We start from the raw sequence: 20,930 nt of genomic DNA on the forward strand, positions 1-20,930 counted from the left end.
TCTCGCATTCACTTTTTCTCTCGCAGCGATTTATTAAATCGTAGTACTACTTTTGTTCGACAAAGAGTGCTTTTAATGTAGTATAGAAGCTACTTAAATAATTTTTTTTTAATTATAGATGCTGTTGCTGTTGCTGTTGCTGTTGCTGTTTTTATTGGAATTCTACAGGACGTACAATTCCTGGTTTATTTATATATTTTTATAAGTAAATTTGTATTTCAATAAAGAGGGTTTTTTATGCCGAAAGGCTTTTTCCCTTACATTGGTGTTTCTTCAATTACCTCTCCACCAATCCACTGTACCCTGTAATATAAGTATTGCAAATAAAAAAGAAAAAAAAAAAAGGTAAATCATAACATAAAACCCTTGAAGATTTCCATTCAACCGACATCGGACGATGCTTCGACTGAAATATTCCAGGGGGATCTACAGCTTGAAAACTGTTCTGAATGTTGTCGTGTTTTTCACATACGTCCCAACCACTTTTCTGAAGTTAAGGTCACGTAGGCTCCGCTCTTATTACAGAGCGGATGGTAAGTATCTGCGACGATAGATATACAAATGAATATGACGATCGTCAAAGATACTGTAACATAAATAAGGGGGAGCGATCACTGCATCGCTCTCTACGAATGTTCTTTCTCTCTTTCTCTTTCCAGTACGAGTCCATTTCGCATACATTGTTGCAGAGCGCGATAATGTATTAAGTAAAAAATTCCAAATATCGTTCATTTCATAACCTCAAAATTCTATTTCTCCTTCTCTTTCTCTTTCTCTTTCTCTCCTTCTCTGCGTTCACTGCTTACCGTAAGAGGGGGGAGGCCACTTGTGTACCCTACGAGTTTAACGTCGGGGGAACGCGATAATGCGCACAACCGCATGCGCACAACCACACGAGGAGAGGGGGCAATTCCCCTACTTCCCCTACCCCCGCGGGACCCCGACCCCCTCGCCACCCGGTCCCAGAATCCTTACAGCTACTCTACTGCCGTGATCGTGGCGTACTCGTTGAAACCTTACCGGCCTGATTATCGACACCCAAGGCCGTTCACTCGATCGTGGCGTACTCGTTGAAACCTTTGCGTTATCGACCGTTATTCAGAGAGCTATCCTTGTCTATTACTAAGAAACCGTTATCGCGACTCCAACAGGTCAAACACAATGTGAGAAATTTCTCATACGACATGTCACTGTTGACGTGATCGTTGAAATTTTCTTCAGATTAGTTCTATCCTGCTTAAATATTATTAGCAAGTTTGCGTTATCTCGTATCAGATGCTTTGGTATTTTCGCATAAGTCTGACAGAGGTAGAAGCAATCGATGTTGGAATGTCTACCCATGCAAAAGTAGTCCCTTATATTGTTCTGCTTATCGTTGGCCACATCGTCGAAGATGAAAATGGAATTCGGCTTTGCATCCGCGACGTTCACAATCTCGCAATTGTTTGAAAATTGAAAGTAACCAATTTCCTCCGTGTCCTGCAGAAGCTGCTCCAGATATCGATACTTCGGTTGCTGCAGCGATTTGGAGTAGACGTACAGGTTCTCGAATCTCACACCGTGCGGACTCTCTATGAGGCTCAGCAGCACGTTTGTCTTACCGCAATTCGACGGACCGCAAACTATTCAACGTATCGTAGATGGTAATAGCGATCCGTAACGTTTTTTTATTTGCGTGGTAGCATCGTGAGCATCCAAATTTGTCACGCGAATAGTCGGCACGTGCTTCACGATATGCATCCTCGCTATTAACTTTCTGACATAGCTGTATCGTTCATTTATATTTCGCGAATTGCGGAACTATTCGGTCAGTTGCCATTACGATGGCGTTCATGCTAGTCGTCGTCGATTCTCTGCAGAACTTGACGAATCATCAGCTCGAACACATACCGAAGATTGTATTGCTCGAGTACTTTCCAGATAGTATCGCGAGTGTGCGGGAAAGATTACCTCGGCACATTTGCGTGGACTCGGATGTGCAGCAATATCAATATTGCTTGCAACACTACAATCTACCTAATATTACTCACCACGACGGACCACCGAGACTGATCAAAGACTGTTACGTTTGTCATCAAGAGGAGAGAGAGAAGCAGTTGCTCTAAATGTCTGGATCATTCTTCAATAAAGTCTTAAAAAAATTGCCATTTGAGCTGCACGTGCCCGGTTACAATTATTGCGGGCCCGGCACTCGACTTCGCGAAAGATTGGAGCGCAGCGATCGTGGTATAAATCCGCTGGACGAGGCCAGCCTCGATCACGACTTAGCATATTTGCACAACGAGGATCTACCGGAGCGTCATCAGGCCGATAAAGTGCTAGCGAGGAGAGCGCGTGAACGTATTACCGCAAGAGACGCGACCTTGGGTGAACGCGCGGTCGCCACAGCCGTATGGGCATCGATGAATGCTAAGCGTAAACTTGGCTTGGGATTACATAATAATATTGTAGGGATGAAGGAAGCAGTAGCGGCTAAAAAAAAGAACAACAAGAAAAAAATTGGTACTACTACTACGAGGAGGAGAAGAATTCGAGTGCCGAGGAAACGGGGCGGTATAATACCTATACTCCCACTGCTAGGTGCAGTCGGAGCACTGGCAGGTGGAGCATCGGGTATAGCGACGGCTGTAAACCGTGCAAAAGCTGAGAGAGAACGATTGCAGGAAATGCAACGTCACAATCGCGCGATGGAAGCGTCGGCGAAGCGCGAGAGAGGTCGAGGTCTTTATCTGAAACCGTACAAGCGAATCGTTGGAGAGGGAAATCGTAGAGGTATAAAAAAAACAACTAAAAAACGTTCGGAGAAGAGGAACGGGAAGAAAATGAATGAGGGGAAATTTCGTCGCAATGTAGAAGCTCTCCTTCCGGATTCTGGTGCTACTAGCAACATACAATTGGCACGCATCTGCCGACGCATACCACATTTCCGTGGAGTCTTTATGCGCATATCTCTGCCGCTTGACGGGCCGCGGTGCAACGAGTGCGCGATTGTGAATCTCGACGATCAATGCGGCCCTGGTACCCACTGGGTAGCCTACATCAAGCGTAACGACATCGTCGTATATTTCGATTCATTTGGAAATTTGAAACCGCCGATAGAATGTGTGCGTTACTTTGGTCCTAATGTTACAATCTACTACAATCATGATCGATATCAATCGTACGATAAAAGCAATTGCGGTCAGTTGTGCGTGAAATTCCTGCGAGAACAGATACTTTGAAAAAAAAAAATGTCTTTCACCGTGACATAATCGGATTGTAAATCAGTATTAAATTCAGATTTCTTTCCCCCGATCAAACTGCAAGACGATCGGTACGAGATTGGTCTCGTGGACATGCAAACGTACAACTCGATAGCCAATGTGGACGAGACGAATAATAAGTTTTACTACGATAACGATAAGGTACTGACGATACCCAGAGGCTGTTGCGAATTGAGTGCGATAAATGAGTATTTGCAGTATCAAATTTCTGCGAGACACGAAATTAAAGACGACATTAACAGCGTTATTCTTCTACGAGCGAACAATAATACACTGAAGAGTGAAATATTGTGTAAATATTCGATTGACTTTGGAAAACCGAATAACATTGGCTCACTACTGGGCTTCTCGTCGAATCGCTTGATCGAACCGAACGCCCAGGCTGAATCCGACGAAACCGTGAACATTGTGAAAACAAATATTCTACGCATCGAGTGCAACATTGCGGGTGGTGCGTACACCAACGGTAGACCACGAAACATTATTCACGAGTTCTTTCCCAGCGTACCACCGGGTTATAAAATCTCGGAGGTACCGAAAACCGTCATTTATCTACCGGTCCTCGTCAGAGTAATCGACCGTCTCACGTTACGTATCCTCGATCAGGACGATCGTCTCGTAGATTTTGGACGTGAAGAAATTACCATAAGATTGCACATTAAGAAAAATGTTAATTTACAAAAGTAACGAGGATTATAAAGCGGTGAAACTGGATGAAACGTTCGCTAGTCGTTCGTCCTGCGTGGAATCGAATACACCGGTTAATCGGAGTGAAAGCAGGAATCGCGACAAGAGGAGCTTCTTGCTAACGAGAAGAAATATAGAATTTTTACAATCATTGGGATTCACCGTGAAGAGATTGGGCGAAAGTACATAGTGGAACAATGGCAGATCCCTTGAACGTCACCGCACCGCTGACCTACGACAATCGCATCACCAAAATGGAGATGCATGCCTACAATCCGTATGCGAACGCCTCGTTGGCGAACAGCGACGAAATTCGCATTCCCATACAGCAGCAAGATTTGATACTCCTACCGTGCGAGAGTTATCTCTACGTCGAGGGCCAGCTGGTGGAGGGCACGCGTGACGCGAGCGCCAACAACGGGGATATATTTACGCTCGACTGCAATTCCGCGGCTTTTCTCTTCGATGAGATTCGTTATGAATTGAACGGTATCGAGATCGACCGATGCAGAAACGTCGGTATTACCAGCACTCTGAAGAATCTCGTTTCCCTGAGCACCGAGGAGAGCGCCAGTCTACGTCATTCCGGATGGTTCGTCGCTACGGCCAAAGACCGGCTGAAAAACGAGGCGGCTGTTAAGAATTTCAGCTTTTGCGTGCCCCTAAAAATGCTGCTGGGATTCTGCGAGGATTATCGGCGAGTCGTCGTTAACGCGCGTCACGAGCTCGTTCTCATTTGCGCGCGCGCCGATACAAACGCCATTTACTCATCGGTGAAAATCACCGATTCGTCGATCAAGTTGCTACGAGTGCAATGGAGAATACCCCATGTGACCCTGAACGAAATTACGAAACTCCAATTTCTCAGTATCGTCGGGCAGGACATGAGTCTGTCACTCGCTTTTCGCGCCTGGGAACTTTACGAGTATCCGCTTTTGCCCAAGTCGCAGCGACACACGTGGTCCGTGAAAGCGTCCACGCAATTGGAGAAGCCGCGATACGTCATTCTGGCGTTCAGAACGAACAAAAAGAGTAGTCAGCACGAGGATGTGCTGAAATTCAATCATTGCAAAGTCCTCGATGTCAAACTTTATCTGAATTCCGAATCTTATCCGTACTATCGTCTCGACACTGATTTCACGAAATCCCGCTACTCCGTCCTCTACGACATGTATGTAAAGTTTTTCACCTTCTATTACGCTGGTGAGAAACTCGCGAGACTCATGCTCGACTATACGGACTTTTTGACGTAGGGGCCGCTCTTCGTCATCGACTGCTAGCATCAGAACGAGTCCATAAAAACCGGCACGGTCGACGTCAAACTCGAGATCGAGTGTATGGAAATCATTCCGGATAATACTACAGCCTATTGTCTAATTATACACGATAAAATTGTACAATATAATCCTCTTACGAATGTTGTTAGAAATGTAAGTTAAAAATAAGAAAACAATTTTTATTAAATAAATATATAATAAACAACAAATTTTTTCATTTTTTTTTTTATACAAAATACCTATCAAACTTTAGACTTAAATTCCACGTTGTGATATTTTCCTCCTTTATATAACATTATTAAATTATTGGCTGCTGCAGCCTTTTGTAGCTGCTGCAACTGCTCCGTATCTTCCGCCAATTTTGCCATTATCCCTGGCAAGAATACCCAAACGGCTGTTGACAGCTTTACAATGATTTTAATTCCATATTCTGTCATAATTTTGTCCACTTCGGAAATATCGTACTCTTGATTTTCCGTCAAGCTATTTAATTTCACAAAATTTTTTGGAATGACGCTTCCCAATTCATTGATTTTATTGAAATTCATTTTTATTTCTATGAAAAAAAATGATTAGTCTCATTAAAGTTAAAAACTCAATTAAATAATGCATGTAATAATCGAATGAAAAAAAAATATCCTTACCTTTTTTTTTATGTAACAAACAAGTTTCTTTTTAATGAGTTTAATCACACACTTATTTTTTTCTTAATAAGTCAAGTATCCGTGGTACTGCTATGCAGCTCTCTTTTAACAGGCTGACTTTTTATACGAACGATATTATCGTATTGTGCGAAACAATGTCCCAAGTTGGCTCCGAACCTGTGGTCAGAAGTGAAGGTCTTGTTCTAGAATAAAATATTCAAAGCCAAAGATAAGAGGTAAAAGGAGTTTTTATTTAAAGAAATAAACTGTACAAAATTTTACAATATATTTACAAAAGAACCGCTAGACTAAAATGATCGACTTCCTAGGGAATTTGTCGTCGTCAAATTCTAGGGAATTTCGGTAACCGAAGATTCCCAAGAACCCCAGAGACTAGAATTCCCCAGAAAGAAACGCGGACTTATAAACTCCCGGACTGGACAATTCTCCCTAGGGTATTCCCTAGTAAAATCCCCAGCCACGGGAGGAAGCGGAGTTGAAGAAGTGGTTTTAGGGAAGGGGAAGTCCCCTTACCCTTCAGCCTCCTTCTCCAAGAGCTATGGTGACTCCGAGCCACCCCAACCCCTAGGGTGATTCTACCCCTCCCACTACCCGACTCTGTCGAGAGCCCTGGAGTTTTAGGGTCGGAACACTGGGTCCGAGGTAGTCCTCGGAGGCAGTGTGGAGGGGAAGGAGAGGGTTAACTTCTCCCGGGAAGTCTTCGGAGAAATCTCCCTTACGAGGGAGGATATTGCCGCAGAGGGGTAGTCCCCTCTTAGTAGGCACTGGGTGGTGGGTGATACTTACCAAAGTATTTGCCCGATGAGTTCGCCGGTGGAAGCGCTCTTCAAGATGCCGTTGAGGCTAAAAAGGCTGCTTCGTTGCTGCGGTTGCTGCTGCTACGCAGTCGGTTGAGCAAGGCTGAGGTGCGATGGGTCCTTATCAAGGACCTATCTATATAATTCCGCGACACTAATCTTGCCAGCGAGAGAGCTGCTGCGGGCGCTGGCCACCTAGTGGCCAAGCGCGCAAGTAGTGTCGCTTCGCGGCCGCGACGCGCCAGGGCCAGAAGACGCGCAAGCGCGCCGCGGAGAGAGGGACAGATAGAGCGGCTAGACGCTGTCGGTCTAGCCGTCTATTGTGAGCGCAATAGAGGTGGGAGATATAACAGAGAAATGCGGAATCTACTTCACAACATTTTCTGCTCCTCCCAATCTCGAACACGTATATTAAGCGTATTTAATTTCAATGTTTGGAAGGGGTAATTTTTTTTTATTTTTTTACTTGCGATGAATTTTCATTGTGATTGACTTATCACAGTATAACTCAATAGAAAAAAAAACGATATTACCGTATTTCTTGGAAAGAGTAATTTTCTAAGATTTTCTTACTTGCGATGAATTTCCATTGTGATTGTAACCTATAGGTTAAAGACAATAGGAAAAAAATATCTCTATACGGAGATTATTCGAAGGGTATGGTTCTTCTTATTTTGATTAAGAAAGAATTAACTCCTTATCACATGTAACTTTATATTTTAAAAACCGATAAAGACTTTCTCTCGACGGGATATCCTCGGTGAAGCAGCATTCAGTCCTCAAACCTTCAACAGTACACATTAAAAAATCATAGAAAATTAATCGATTGGTGAAATTGATGGATTTAGTACTTCGTTGTTTTTCGTCTGGAGCATTTAAGTTTGCTTTATTTAAATTTTCGTTACTTTCCTGATTTACTTGGTGCATTGTGAAGATAAAATCTAAGGAAGGAGGAGGATGAAAATCCATCTGTACCTACTACTTCTTTTTCATCGATGAAAGACGTGCTGAGTTTTTGTAAGTATACTTGCTTTGTTAAAAAATAGAGCTATTACTATGCGAAAAGTAACAACATGATTTCAATTATGTCTAAGGTGAGAAATATTGGCTACGCAATCGGAGACCTTCGTCACGGGAACACAAGCTGCGCGCAAATGGAGCCTGAGGTAGACCTTACTTCGACGAGGCAAAGTGGACCATTTTGATTTTAGATGGAAGAACTAATCAAAACGCAGAGCCCAGCTATCTCGCTGCAGATTATCAGAAAAAAAAAATGAAGATTGTGAAAAATATATATATTTTAAATAATAAAGTGTGTTTTTTATGCCGCAAGACTGTTTCACCAAAATCTTCGTGTATTTTTACGTTCCCTCAATTCCTTTAATAATAAATTAATTTTACAATATGTGTTCTCTCTCTCTCTCTCTCTCTTATATCTCTCGCGTAAAGGGCTGGGACGTTTGGCGGATCCGTTGCGAACACTGGCTGGAATTTTTCATTTGAAATTAGGCATACCAATGGATGAAATAACAAAATAGGCAGATAGGCGCGCGATGTACTACACAATTTATAAAATGGAATTTAGACTCGCAAACTTCTTATAAAATTATACCACGTTATCAGTACCAAGAGATCTAACGATATAAATAAACCTTTTTGTTAAAGGCTAAACAATTGGAGTGTCACGTGATTAATTTTCCCCCACCACCCTGGAGTGGGAGCAATCCCCCTCCGCTAAGAATTGGGGGTATTTCCGCTACCTCCCCTTCCCCCGCGAAACCCCGACCCCCTCGCCACCCGGTTCCAGAACCCCTATAGCCACAATACTATTATTGTATACGAGAAAGAACAAGCCAGTCCTCTGTGTGGCCCAAGAAGTGGATATTTTCGCAAAGTGGGTGCGGAAACAAATAAAAGGTAAATATTAAAAGTTAAGTTCGCAATTTATTTGTTATTAATAAATCTTTTATGTTTCAGAAGCTGTTATTAGCTGAATGGGCTAAATATTATTGTATATTAGTTTTTATATAAGTTTCATGTACGTTTTTAATTATATGATAAATTTTACTTAAATGTGTCTTTCTTTTCCCCTACTCCTATTTCCCTTAATTTATTCCGTAAAAGAAAAAAAGAAAAATAATGAAAAAAGTACTTTATAATTATTACTAACTCATAAAAGAAAAAATCTTCCTAGTGCTCAATGTTTAAGAAAAAATGTAAAATCATGTTAAGTGGCGGGTCCACAGTAGGAAAATAGTGGTAGGGTCTAAGATAAGTATATGGCGGGAGAAAAGACCCTCCGAGGGCAGGCCTAAGAAAGAAATGGCAGTCTGTAAGATGCTGAGGACCCCTAGAGGTGTAGCGGCCACAGTAATTTTTATGATCGGCACCTAGTGGTGAAAAATGAAACTTTTTCCTCCACCAACTAAAATACAAAAAAAGTTCTCTAGGTAACTGTCAGGATAACTAACCATCCGGACCCTAGGGTGATGGGAGAGGGTAACCCTTAGGGAATTAGTGGACCCGTAGGATAATGAACCATCCGGGCCCTAGGGTGATGGGAGAGGGGTGAGAGACTAAGAGAGAAAGAGAGGGTGGGAGGGATCTCTCTCTCTCTCTCTCTCTCTCTCACACACACACCCCACAGCCAAGGCACTTCCTCCGCACACCCGCACCCTCGTCATCACCCAATACCCTAGCTCTTAAGAAGACACTTCCTCCCGCACACCTGCACCCCACTCACCATCATGTCACAGGAACCGCCTAGCTACCACTACTCTGGGTGCTTCGTACCCTGAAAGATAGATGTCTTGTAAACCATTATTACAATCATACTTTACCAAAATTTTGTGAACAATGAACACATTCCCAGAATATAATAAAACCAAATTATTTGGATGATTTGTTTTAATTTTTACTCCATTCACATTCAATTCATACGCAGTATAACATATAGTATTTTGATATCTTTCACGCTGATTAACATTAACTACACAATTTGGAACAGTGTTCAATTTTCTAATATTTGGTTTTGAAAGTGTATCACTTTAAGATAATCTGTTAACAATTTGTTGAAATGACTTGTTTGTAGTCTTCACTAATTTTTTGAAAAAACCTATGTAACTTTCTCCCCAAAAGGCTGATATATTACTCAATGCTGTTTGATAATGCTCTGAATCATCAGAGATGCGAATTAGGTAGTGCATTGTTAAAGTGATTCTTCACCATATAAATTTGTCATCTGAACACAAAATTTTGTTAAACAATAATTTGCATAATCTGTCAAATGAAGTTATCGACAATTGTTTAATATTCGACACGCAACATACAGCAATAAGAAGTGACAATAATATTTTTTTTGTAATATATTTTTCAATAGTATTGCACCACCATGAAGAAGAATAAAATGATATTGCGTAGCTTTCCATCTACTAACTATATTCAGATAAAATATTTTTCTTTGAAATTCGACTGGTACATTGCTAGCAATAGAATCTAAGAGATTTTAACTTTTTTTCTCTCTTAATTGTAATGTTTCCCTATTACCTGGCGATGTCCACTTTTCCAAAAGAAATTTCATAATACCTGCGTACAAAAGATGCATTGAATCTATCACAATACTTCTTACTACATAAAAGTTCTTTATATCTATCAAAGAATATACAAGATTGTTGGTATGATGTTCCGGTTTTTGTTGTGTTTCAAGTGATTGTTTAGTACGTATTGAGCAATCTATTTCAGGATAAATTCGTTAGTTTTTCTTTTTTCACCTACTGATCTGCCTTTTATTATACATCTTTCACACGCGTAAAACGAACCTGGCAGCTTAATACATTTGATATACGATCTTGCTGGTGAATCAGCAATTATGCATAATAATTCAAAACCATACATTTTGTTATTAATTATTATTCCATTTTCACTTAATAAGTTAACTTCTGTGACAAAGTCATGTAAATATTCATGTACTGAATAAGGCTTGGCATCACCATAGCAGATTCCTACCAAGAAAGGTATAGTCTCATATTCTCTATGGAATATTTTCATTGTTATTGGCCAAAGTTGAAATTTTGAATTCTTATAGACTTGCATACCATCTATGTGTACTAAAACAGATATTATTTCCTTTTCATAAAATTCAAGCAAATTCAGTTTCAACAACTGATTTTTTATTCCTAAGTAGATAAACTCACCAGGTACTTCATTTTTACTTAACATAACAGAAGTTTTTCTATAGTGTACAGTCTCTAATAGTTCTTTTGCATTTTTTGGCAATGTTAAATAACCTTCTTCTCTAAGTAATTCTAGTAACTCTGTTACGACAGTTAACGTTAATGTACGTACATTTTTTTGCACAAACTTTAAAATTTTATCCTTAAAACTAATAGACTCTGTTTGAAGATCTATATTTTTTACAGTAACCATTCATTCATATTGACCACTTGATTCACTTTGGGATATATCTTGATCGGATAAAGAAACTGCGTCCAAACTGTCATGCAATGATGAGTCAGAGGGATCAGTTTGGGTGCTTTCTTTCTGGTTGTGAATTTCTATGTTGCTTGTTACGTTAATTAGTGCAGCCTTATGTACTTCAGTTCTAATATTGCTAATAGTCACATCAGGTAAGTCTGAAGTAAAATCATTTTCTCTTCTGATTATACGCTGCAATGTTCTGTACTTTTTCACTCTTTCATAAGTACTTTTCATTTTTACAAAGTTAAATCTGTAATGTTAAATACGAATTATATTAAATGTAAAACTTAATTAGCATTTTAGTTCTAATATTTATTAAAATCAGCATACCTTTTTCCTACATATGAGGCACATAACACAGAACACCTTAACTAACTTATAATAAAACAAAATATTTCACTAATGATAATGAAAAATGTTCTATTAAAGCTGTCTTCTAAAATTTGAGTCAATTTTGCAACAAAGCCATACTTCATAATATTCCAATGATGATATAGTAGGATATATAATTTTAGAAAAATACTTTAGAAAAAAATTTCCTTAACATTTCTGGCGATTTGCGTATTTGCTAAAATATACAGATGACTTAATTAGCCGGAGAACGAAAATGTCTGGGTTCTGATATACCGAACGATAAAACGGTCGAAAACAAAATGGATATGCTAGTCGTGTGCTTAACTTACTGGCCATAATAGATGGATGCTTAATTAATTAATTATGTAGTAATGTCGTATATAACTCTGTTATATTCTGAATTTATTATGTAGAGAAAAATTTTAAAGGATCGAGTCGACCAACCTGGGCCAACCATTGGGATTCCCCTGGCAACAACGTTTTTGCTAAGTCCCACTCAAATGCATACGCTTTAGCTATTTGGCACATGCGCAGTTTGATTCCATAGCACATCAGTCTCAGATCCTTACATCTGATTCGTCCAATGGCTTATGACATCATAATATGTCGGTTGCGCATTCACCTAGCGGTAGCGTCATTTACTACTTATTTTTGAGATTCGAGCAAACCCAAACTACAAATGGCTTTAATGTTGCATCGTAAGACACACTTTTGGAAAAACCGAGCAAACTTGCAAAAGTGTTCGTAGCAAGTAATCAAGTTTTAATTAATTCAAAGAGACAGAAAACCAAAGTAATTTAATGTATTGTGCAATATGTACAATGTCCGCCACTAATGGCCTGCAAGATTTTTTTGATGCGTTTAGGAACCTGACCACCCCATGGATTTTTCCCCGCCTGAAGCAGTTTCTATACATTGAGTGACTGGAAAGAGTATAGGTTATGTATGATAGGCTATCCTTTTTTAAATGCCTTAAAGAGAAAGAGAGAGCCTTATAACGCGTTCAACGTGGTTTCTCCAGGCCTTCGTTTCTTATTTTCCTATCTCGGACGTCGCCACTGCTCTCCTCTCTCTCTAACTCATGGATTTCTATCTGCGTCTTTGTCTAAAATAATTCTACGCCACTGCGTGATTTTTTGGTGAGTCTATACCACTGGACCTATCTGTGAGTCTTGTAAGAGCAGTGAAAAGTGCAGAAATGTCAGTCTGACAGCACGGATTTTTAATCAAACACGAGTGTCAGTATAATTTGGTAAAGAGTTTTAATTTGTTGGAAAATATTAATCAGTTATAGTGAAGTTATAAAATTTTTAATGACTTTTCTGTATTACAGAAGAAAACAGGTATAATAAATTTTGGATACTTCTAAAAACTTACATTACGTATTAAGGTAAAAGGTAATATAATTTTTGTCAAAATTAACTTAATATATAAAAATGTATCAAACAAATAGATTTATGAATTTATATATAAAATACAAAATAAAAAATATTATAATTTTTTTAATGAAATGCAGATCCTTGCATATTTATTATCATATATAATTAATTGATAAAATTAGTGCTGATTATAATTTCTCTTTTTCCCATGTGTAAAGGTCCCACGGAAAGTCCTACCAAGATTGAAGTGTATATGTCATGCTGCTTTCAACCGGAGGACTTAAGCAACGCTAAGGAATGGAACACAGATTCAGATAGTGTACGCAGTATGCTCTCTACTTCTATAATAAGTCAACCTTTTTCTTAGATAAGTAATATTATTGTTAATCATATATAAAATGTATTTAAACATGATCCTTTGTGGTTTCTTTTGTATTTCGCAGGTCAAATTTTCTAACAAAGCTGATGAGCTACATCCAATTGATGAATAAAAATGAGGCCAGGCTATGTGTCAATTTTGCTGCTTCGAATTTGGAATCTCCATGGAGAAACGAAATTGGAATTATTAAAAACAGATTTTTTATACAGTGTGAAGCCCAGTGAAGCTACTGTCTATCCTGAGGGATAGCGTAGAAAGGAAGGGAGGAGTGATCCCTTCCGATCACGTTCGCGTCCCAATAGGCGACTTCCTACAAGACCCGGGCACCTTCGATGTAATTTTAATATTACCCGAATATTTATTTATACAGAGGGGGTTCTAACCCTCGTACGCGAATATAGGGGATGCGGTGATAATACAATAATTCCTCAGCTTCGGTTGAACTCTCTTTATTATAAATTCCGTACTCAATACAATACCCGGTTCTCCTTACACGGTATAAGTGTGTTACGCGAGGTCCTAAATGTGGACGCGGCCTAAGTTGTGCGAACGCGGCTAAAGCCCCGATGACGCAGTAGTTAGCCTCGCGTATCGAACTACTAGTCGGCGTTCGCGGTGGTCCCCACCGAGTCGCCCGGCGCTCCGCGCGCCACCGGTGGATTCCTTGATAACTACTACGCGACGCTACGCGGATGAGTCCCTATCCTCGCGCGTGCGCGTTCCTCGACGGTTATTCGCACTCACTAAGTTCCCGCGTACTCGATCACAACACGACCCGGATTGTTTAGGTTTGGGAGTCTAAGGTCGCGAGTCCTTACGATAATTTTAACTAAGTCCGCGGCCTTGAACCAACTGAAAGGAACGATCCTGTTAACGGTCAAACTCACAACGACTATATGTAATCGCGAACACTTTTACTAATTCGCGCTTCTACACACTATGATGTTCGTTACAGGTCCGACGGGATGACCACTCCGCTAGGTTGCACGCTTACCCCTGACAGGTGAGCAGGGCCAGCGGTTCCCCATAAAACCGTTCGGTGCTACAAGCCCTAAAGCCCTAGCACACCCTGGGACGTCACTGGACTTTTTACAAGACGAATAATCACCCTTATATCAGTAGAGGAGCAATGCGGTTCCGATGACAGGGAGTGGGGGAAGCTGTTTTGTGGTGTGGAAGGGGGATGGGTGGGGATAAGACTCTCTTAGTATGGTAGTGGTTGGGATGAGAAAGGAAAGGGTCTTATAGTGGGATCGAGTTTGGTTAGGGAGGGTGGGGGTATTTTTCACCCTATGTCACAGTTGGAAGGTCTTATAGTGGGACCGAGTTTGGTTAGGGAGGGGGTATTTTTCACTCTATGGTACTGTTGAGAGTTTTGTGTCGTTATGGCTTGCTCTCAACCTTGATTTTTCGTTGCCAACGCCGGTGCGCTGGATATGCCTCCAGGAATTCTTGGGTTGACAAAAGAATACACTTTTTCCTTAGTTTTCTAATGCAGCTACCTTTAATGAACAATTCTGTCTTATCACTATGCTTTGCTTGGGTTACAGTTATCGTAGGACACTTGGGTCCCGAATTTTCAGCACTCCTTCTCGCGACATGGCTTCTGAACAAGTGCGATTAACGCAAAGGGGGGGGGGGGGGACTAAAACGAGCACGCAGTCGCGCAGAATAGATCGTTCGATCGATTCTATTGGTCAATAACATCTTTGCTCGGCGCGTAATACAAAAGCGTCGACATGCCGTCCGCCTTGAAATACACAATTTCAAAACACATTAACAATCTATTGAACGTTGCCTTGATGACGACGAATCTTCGATGGGTAGAGGACACAGCTTGACGACCGGTGCTTTGATGGGTCCCTTAGTTGTCTGAACGGCTGCTACTCGTGGAACACCATCAGTCCCGGGGAGGAGTTCGATGATTCTGCCCAATGACCATTTTGTAGGAGGCAAATTATCTTCCTTAATGAGCACCATTTGATTAATCTTAAGCTCCAAATTTTTGCTCTCCACATTCTTAGATGGCACCTGGAGCTGATTGAGATATTCGGCCTGCCATTGCTTCCAGAACTTCTGGTATAGTTGTTGCAATCGTTGAAATCGATCTAACCTGCCCTCTTTTAAATCTAGCAGATCAGGTCCGGGTAGGGCTTTCAAGGGTTGGCCAATTAAAAAATGCCCTGGGGTTAGCGCCCGTAAGTCATTAGGATCATCTGATAGTGGGCAGATTGGCCTCGAATTTAGGCACGCTTCCACCTCTATTATCACAGTATTGAGCTCCTCGTATATAAAACTACTAGATCCTAACACCGTTTTCAAATGCGCTTTCGCCGATCGCACTGCTCTCTCCCACAGTCCGCCAAAGTGTGGAGAATGCGGCGGTATGAAATGCCATGCTACCGCTTCCTCACTTAAAGCCTTGTGAATGTATTTGTGACTGTCTGACGCACCTAACAAAAGACCTAACTCATTTAGTTCATTTCGAGCGCCCACAAAATTTGTACCATTATCGGAGTACAGGTGTTTGCACAACCCACGCCTACTCAAAAATCTTCTTAGACAATTCATAAATGACTGAGTCGTCATATCCCCTGCCAATTCAATATGGATCGCCTTTGTGGCAAAACAAATAAAAATACACAAATAAGTCTTGACTAGGCTACGGTTTCTCAACTTGCCATCTTTGACATACAATGGACCAGCATAGTCAACGCCTGAAATCTCGAACGGACGCGCGAGCTTAACTCTATTCATGGGCAAATCACCCATTTTGGGTTTACAATTTACCGGTCTTATTTTAAAACATGGGATGCAGTTTTTTACTAGTCGCTTTGCCAAACTTCGACCATGCACTGGCCAGTATTTATGTCTAATTGAACTCAAAACCGTCATAGGTCCAGCGTGCTTCAACCTTAGGTGCTCTCTTTGTAAAATCAGCTCGGTTAATTTGTGCCCCTTTGGCAGCAAAATAGGATGCATCGTATCGTATGGTAAATTGGCATTTCTCAGACGCCCACCTACTCTAATGATTCCGTCAGCGTCTAAAAAAGGGCTCAGTGCGCGTATCGAACTTCTTCGTGGCACTTGCTCATTCTTGCTTAGCTTTTCCACCTCACTTCCAAGTTTGTTGGTTTGAGCGGACTTTATCAATTTTTTCATCGCTTCTTCTAGCTCCTCAGGAGATAAGTGTTCTGTTATCACTTGACGTCGACCTCGTCTGCAGTTCATGATGAATCTGATTGCCCAGGCAATCACTCGATTTAGCTTGACTATCGAAGGAAATTTATCAAATAGGTCATCCAGCGATTTGCTAGCTAACATAACTATTTCCTTCTGGATTTTTGCTTCAGGTACCTCGACTTCTAGCTGCTCCTCACAGGGTAAACTCCCATGTGATGGATTCTCTGTCAGCCAAACCGGGCCTTTCCACCACAATTCGTTTTTCACTATTTGATCGGCCAGTAGTCCTCTTGATACAAGATCAGCAGGGTTTTCTTCGGACACTACATGACGCCATTGCCTTCTCTCGCTGAGCTCTTGGATTGTTGCTACACTGTTCGCTACGAAGGTCTTCCACGCGTTGGGTGGGTTTGATAGCCAGGACAGAACTATGGATGAGTCTGTCCAATAATATTCGCTGACCCCTTGCAAATTCAATGATTCTTTGACTTTATGCATTAGCTTACTTAGCAATAAGGCTCCGCATAGCTCCAATCTTGGCAAACTTTGAGTCTTCAGAGGGGCGACCTTGGATTTGGCACATACCAACCTTATCATTATCTTCTCACTTGAACTTGTGCGAAGGTATATGCACGCCCCATATGCAGTCTCTGACGCATCGCAGAACCCATGCAGTTCAGCGCTCGTATAACCACAAAAACTGATTCATCTCCCAATTTTGATATCGTTGATAAAAGGCAGTTTATCGACGAATGTTTGCCACGCTGAATACACTGACGGTGGCACTGTCTCATCCCAGTCCAACTTAGCTTGCCACATATTTTGCATGATCAGTTTAGCCTTCACAATTATTGGATTTATGAGGCCCAATGGGTCGAATATTTGAGCAATTGCTGATAAAATGGATCTCTTCGTAATCCTTCCCGCTGACTTTAGTTGAATTTTATATTTTAGAGTATCACTTTTGGGTTCCCAATATACTCCTAAAGTTTTGCAGTCGTTTTGCACTAATTGCATCTCCTGATTTCTCATCTCCTGACCTGATTCTAAATCAAAGTTTGCCACCCATTTTCTCAGCTCGAATCCATACATCTTTAATATGCCCGCGATTTGCCTGGCCAACTGTGTGGCCCCTTGCCTTATGTCTGAGCCTGTCAACAGATCATCCATATAGAAATCGTCTTGTATGATCTGAGCCATCCCGGGCAATTTAATTGCGTTCTGAATTGCTATTTCCTTTAAACAGCGGGTTGCTAAAAACGAAGCTGAAGCCGTTCCGTATGTCACGGTGCTTAGTTCGTAAATTCTGATGTCCTCATTTGCGTTACTCCTCCACAGAATGCTTTGTGATGCCCGCTGGTTTTCTTCCACCTTTATTTGTCAGTACATCTTGGCGATATCTGCTGATATGGCATATCGATGCCTCCTAAATCTGCAGATGATTGAAAATAATTCTTGCTGAATGACTGGGCCTACCTTGTGTACGTCGTTCAATGCAATGCCAGTCTCTGATTTGCATGAAGCGTCGAACACGACCCTTAATTTCGTAGTCGTGCTATCTTCTTTTAACACAGCATGATGAGGTAGAAAATGGCGCCCAGGCTCATAACTGCTACCCTTCGTAGTCAACATTGGCTTCATGTGCCCCAGATTTTGATATTCTTCCATAAATTCTATGTACTGTTTCTTGAGGTTTGCGTCTCTTTCAAATCTTCGCTCCAGGAGTCGAAATCTCTTGAGTGCTGTTGTATAATTAGTTCCAATATCTTTTAATTTTTCATTAAGTGGCAATTGCACCACGAAACGACCGTCTGAGTCGCGACGAGTAGTTTGTACGAATAATTCCTCACAATCTCTTTCTTCCTGGGACCAGACATGACTCGCCTCGTGATTGGTGTCCTCTAACTTCCAGAATCGTTTGACATCCTCTTGGAGATTATCTTTTTGCGCTAGATGACAATGAACTTTCCCGACGGAGCCCGTGTGCTTGCTACCTAGCCTTCCTGCTAAGATCCAGCCTAATCGAGTTTTTTGCAGTATCGGCTGACCATTCAGCAGTCGTATCTGACCAACGCACAGTATGTACCAAAATAATGCACCGCCGAGCAAGATGTCCACCTTCCTGGATTGGTTGAACTGCGGATCTGCCAACATAATGTCCTGTGGAATCTTGAGGTCGATCCTGCCCATCTCGATGCTGGGGAGATCTTCTGTGATCTCTGGAATCACTAGACAGTCGATTCTTGCCTCGAAACTGCCCTCACGTAATCTTATATTCACCCTTGCCTCACGCTGCACATTCGTGACTATTTTGGCTACTCCTGTGATAGGAACTTGTACCCTCTTTGTCTTCAACCCCAGTTTATCGCATGCTGCTTGCGATATGAAGTTCGGCTGAGAGCCACTGTCCAATAATAGTCTGCATTCTATTTGGCGGCCCTTTTCGTTGTTTGCTCGTACAACCGCCGTTGACAAGAACACATGCGATTTTCCTTGATAGGAACATTTTGCTGCGATATTAACACTGCTGCTTCCCTCTTGATTCATTTGCTCTGCCGAATCAGATGCCGTTAACCTTTCTTGCTTCTCACGTTTTGATTCGAAGTCGAAGTGAAGTAAGGTGTTGCGTCTTTTTCCACATTTTTTGCAGGTGCCCGAGCTACAACCCTTGCTACTGTGCCCTAATCCGAGACAGTTAAAACAACAACCAGCTTCTCTTATTGCCTTTAACCTTTCTGACGTATTCAATTTCAGAAATGACGCACATAAGTAGGTAGCATGTGCCCCTTTGCAACAGGCATACGCCTGTTTATTTGCCGCTACATGACTTGACAAGTTTCCTTTGGACCTGGTGTTCATCTTATGCGATGATTGCTTATTTGGCGCTGTTTTGTTCGCCTCAAATTGACATTCACTTCTAGACTTCAATAATCTGCAGCGGGTGGACAAAAATTCCGACAGCTCTGGCCATCTTGCGGCTTCCATCTTTGAGCGTTTTTCTTCCCAATCTATGCGCGTCTTGGGATCCAATTTTGATCCGATAATGTAAATTATTAGGGTATCCCAGTGTTGCACGGGTTCTCCCAGGGATTCTAATGCTGCTAAATGGTTCGCCGCATTATCATGAAGCTCCCTTAAAAATTCACCCGATTCCTTAGCCAACGGAGGTAGATTGAAGAATGCTCTGAGGTGATTGTGGACTATCAGTGTCTTGTCTTCAAACCTTTTCACTAGCGCTTCCCAGGCTAACGTGTAATTTTGTTTTGTGATGCTAAAGGCTTGAATAACATTTATTGCCTCACCTGTAAGAGCTGACCTCAAATAATGGAATTTGTCTACTTCTGACAAATTAGCATTTTCGTGGATAATCGACTTGAAGCTGTCCCTAAATTGCAACCACCTTTCATAAGCTCCGTCGAAGCTTGGCAACGCGATAGTAGGCAATTTTACAAACGCATGTCGTGATTCCGTTGAAATATTCGAATGGCCACCTTGTGACCCGCTGGGTGCTCGATTTGTGGTTGCCGCGATCGTGATTTCTAACATGTTTATACGCTGCCTTGCCATTCCGATCAGTTCGAAATAAGCCTTTTCAAACGTAGAAAGTTCCGCTCCGTAGGCCCTTAACTCTGTCTCGTCTGTTACGATACATTCAATTTCGGTCTGTATATTTAAAAAACTATCATATAATGTTTCTATTTTATATGTCCATGCTACAATCGTTTCTACCGTTGTGCTGTTGTTAATTGCTTCCACGAAATTTTTAAACCGTGTCAACAAGCCTTTGATTTGACCCCGTTGGATCTTAAGCTTCTTAAATGCTTCGCTAGACATGACGAATAATTGTTTTTCTAAATATCTCGCAATAGATTAATATATCGAAGGTACGGATTTTGCCTTATTGAACACTTATTCCAATAGAACATAGACGCTTTACTACGTATAAACACCGTACGCTCGTGCAAGGTCATCAATATTATGATTCTAGAACATTCTTGTATACGCTTGCTTCGAGTCAAATTTGAACGCTTAACGGCCGCTTGAATAGACGATACATTTCTACGATTCTAATTTCTTACTTCCGAACGAGTTTAGCTCAATACCGCGATAATAGGGTTTTTTTGATTAGCGTACCTTATCATCCTTTCTTTGCTTCCTCATCCGGCTCGAAGGACCAATTTTATGTTGAGAGTTTTGTGTCGTTGTGGCTTGCTCTCAACCTTGATTTTTCGTTGCCAACGCCGGTGCGCTGGATATGCCTCCAGGAATTCTTGGGTTGACAAAAGAATACACTTTTTCCTTAGTTTTCTAATGCAGCTACCTTTAATGAACAATTCTGTCTTATCACTATGCTTTGCTTGGGTTACAGTTATCGTAGGACACTTGGGTCCCGAGTTTTCAGCACTCCTTCTCGCGACATGGCTTCTGAACAAGTGCGATTAACGCAAAGGGGGGTTGGGAGACTAAAAC

General features: G+C 41.3%; 3 protein-coding genes across 3 annotated transcripts; all 3 read right to left on the reverse strand.

Moving 5' to 3' along the window:
- Positions 1–11,114: 11,114 nt before the first annotated feature.
- LOC136783729 (uncharacterized) lies at positions 11,115–17,057 on the reverse strand. Its single transcript, XM_066743988.1, has 2 exons — positions 15,076–17,057; positions 11,115–11,415 (listed from the first exon to the last, which is right to left on the reverse strand). Exons 1-2 carry the CDS (start codon positions 17,055–17,057, stop codon positions 11,115–11,117), a joined length of 2,283 nt encoding a protein of 760 aa, XP_066600085.1.
- Positions 17,058–17,165: 108 nt separating this feature from the next.
- On the reverse strand, positions 17,166–17,660 carry LOC136783730 (uncharacterized). The gene has a single exon (XM_066743989.1). It carries the CDS (start codon positions 17,658–17,660, stop codon positions 17,166–17,168), a length of 495 nt encoding a protein of 164 aa, XP_066600086.1.
- Positions 17,661–17,840: 180 nt separating this feature from the next.
- Positions 17,841–20,294, reverse strand: LOC136783731 (uncharacterized). Its single transcript, XM_066743990.1, has one exon. The coding sequence runs from the start codon at positions 20,292–20,294 to the stop codon at positions 17,841–17,843; it is 2,454 nt and encodes an 817-aa protein (XP_066600087.1).
- Positions 20,295–20,930: the final 636 nt, after the last annotated feature.

This window comes from Prorops nasuta, unplaced genomic scaffold (assembly GCF_024137725.1).
Source record: "Prorops nasuta isolate Cenicafe-Biocafe unplaced genomic scaffold, Cenicafe_Pnas_1.2 PNAS00035, whole genome shotgun sequence".
Taxonomy (NCBI): domain Eukaryota; kingdom Metazoa; phylum Arthropoda; class Insecta; order Hymenoptera; family Bethylidae; genus Prorops; species Prorops nasuta.

Excerpts from the sequence above, each read along its gene's own strand:
- LOC136783729 (XM_066743988.1), bottom strand. The coding sequence starts at position 17,057 with ATGATAAGGTTGGTATGTGCCAAATCCAAGGTCGCCCCTCTGAAGACT. Across the intron at positions 11,416-15,075 it reads GAAGATTCGTCGTCATCAAG|ATTTAACTTTGTAAAAATGA; the intron begins GCAACGTTCAAT and ends TTAACATTACAG.
- LOC136783730 (XM_066743989.1), bottom strand. The coding sequence starts at position 17,660 with ATGGCTCAGATCATACAAGACGATTTCTATATGGATGATCTGTTGACA.
- LOC136783731 (XM_066743990.1), bottom strand. The coding sequence starts at position 20,294 with ATGTCTAGCGAAGCATTTAAGAAGCTTAAGATCCAACGGGGTCAAATC.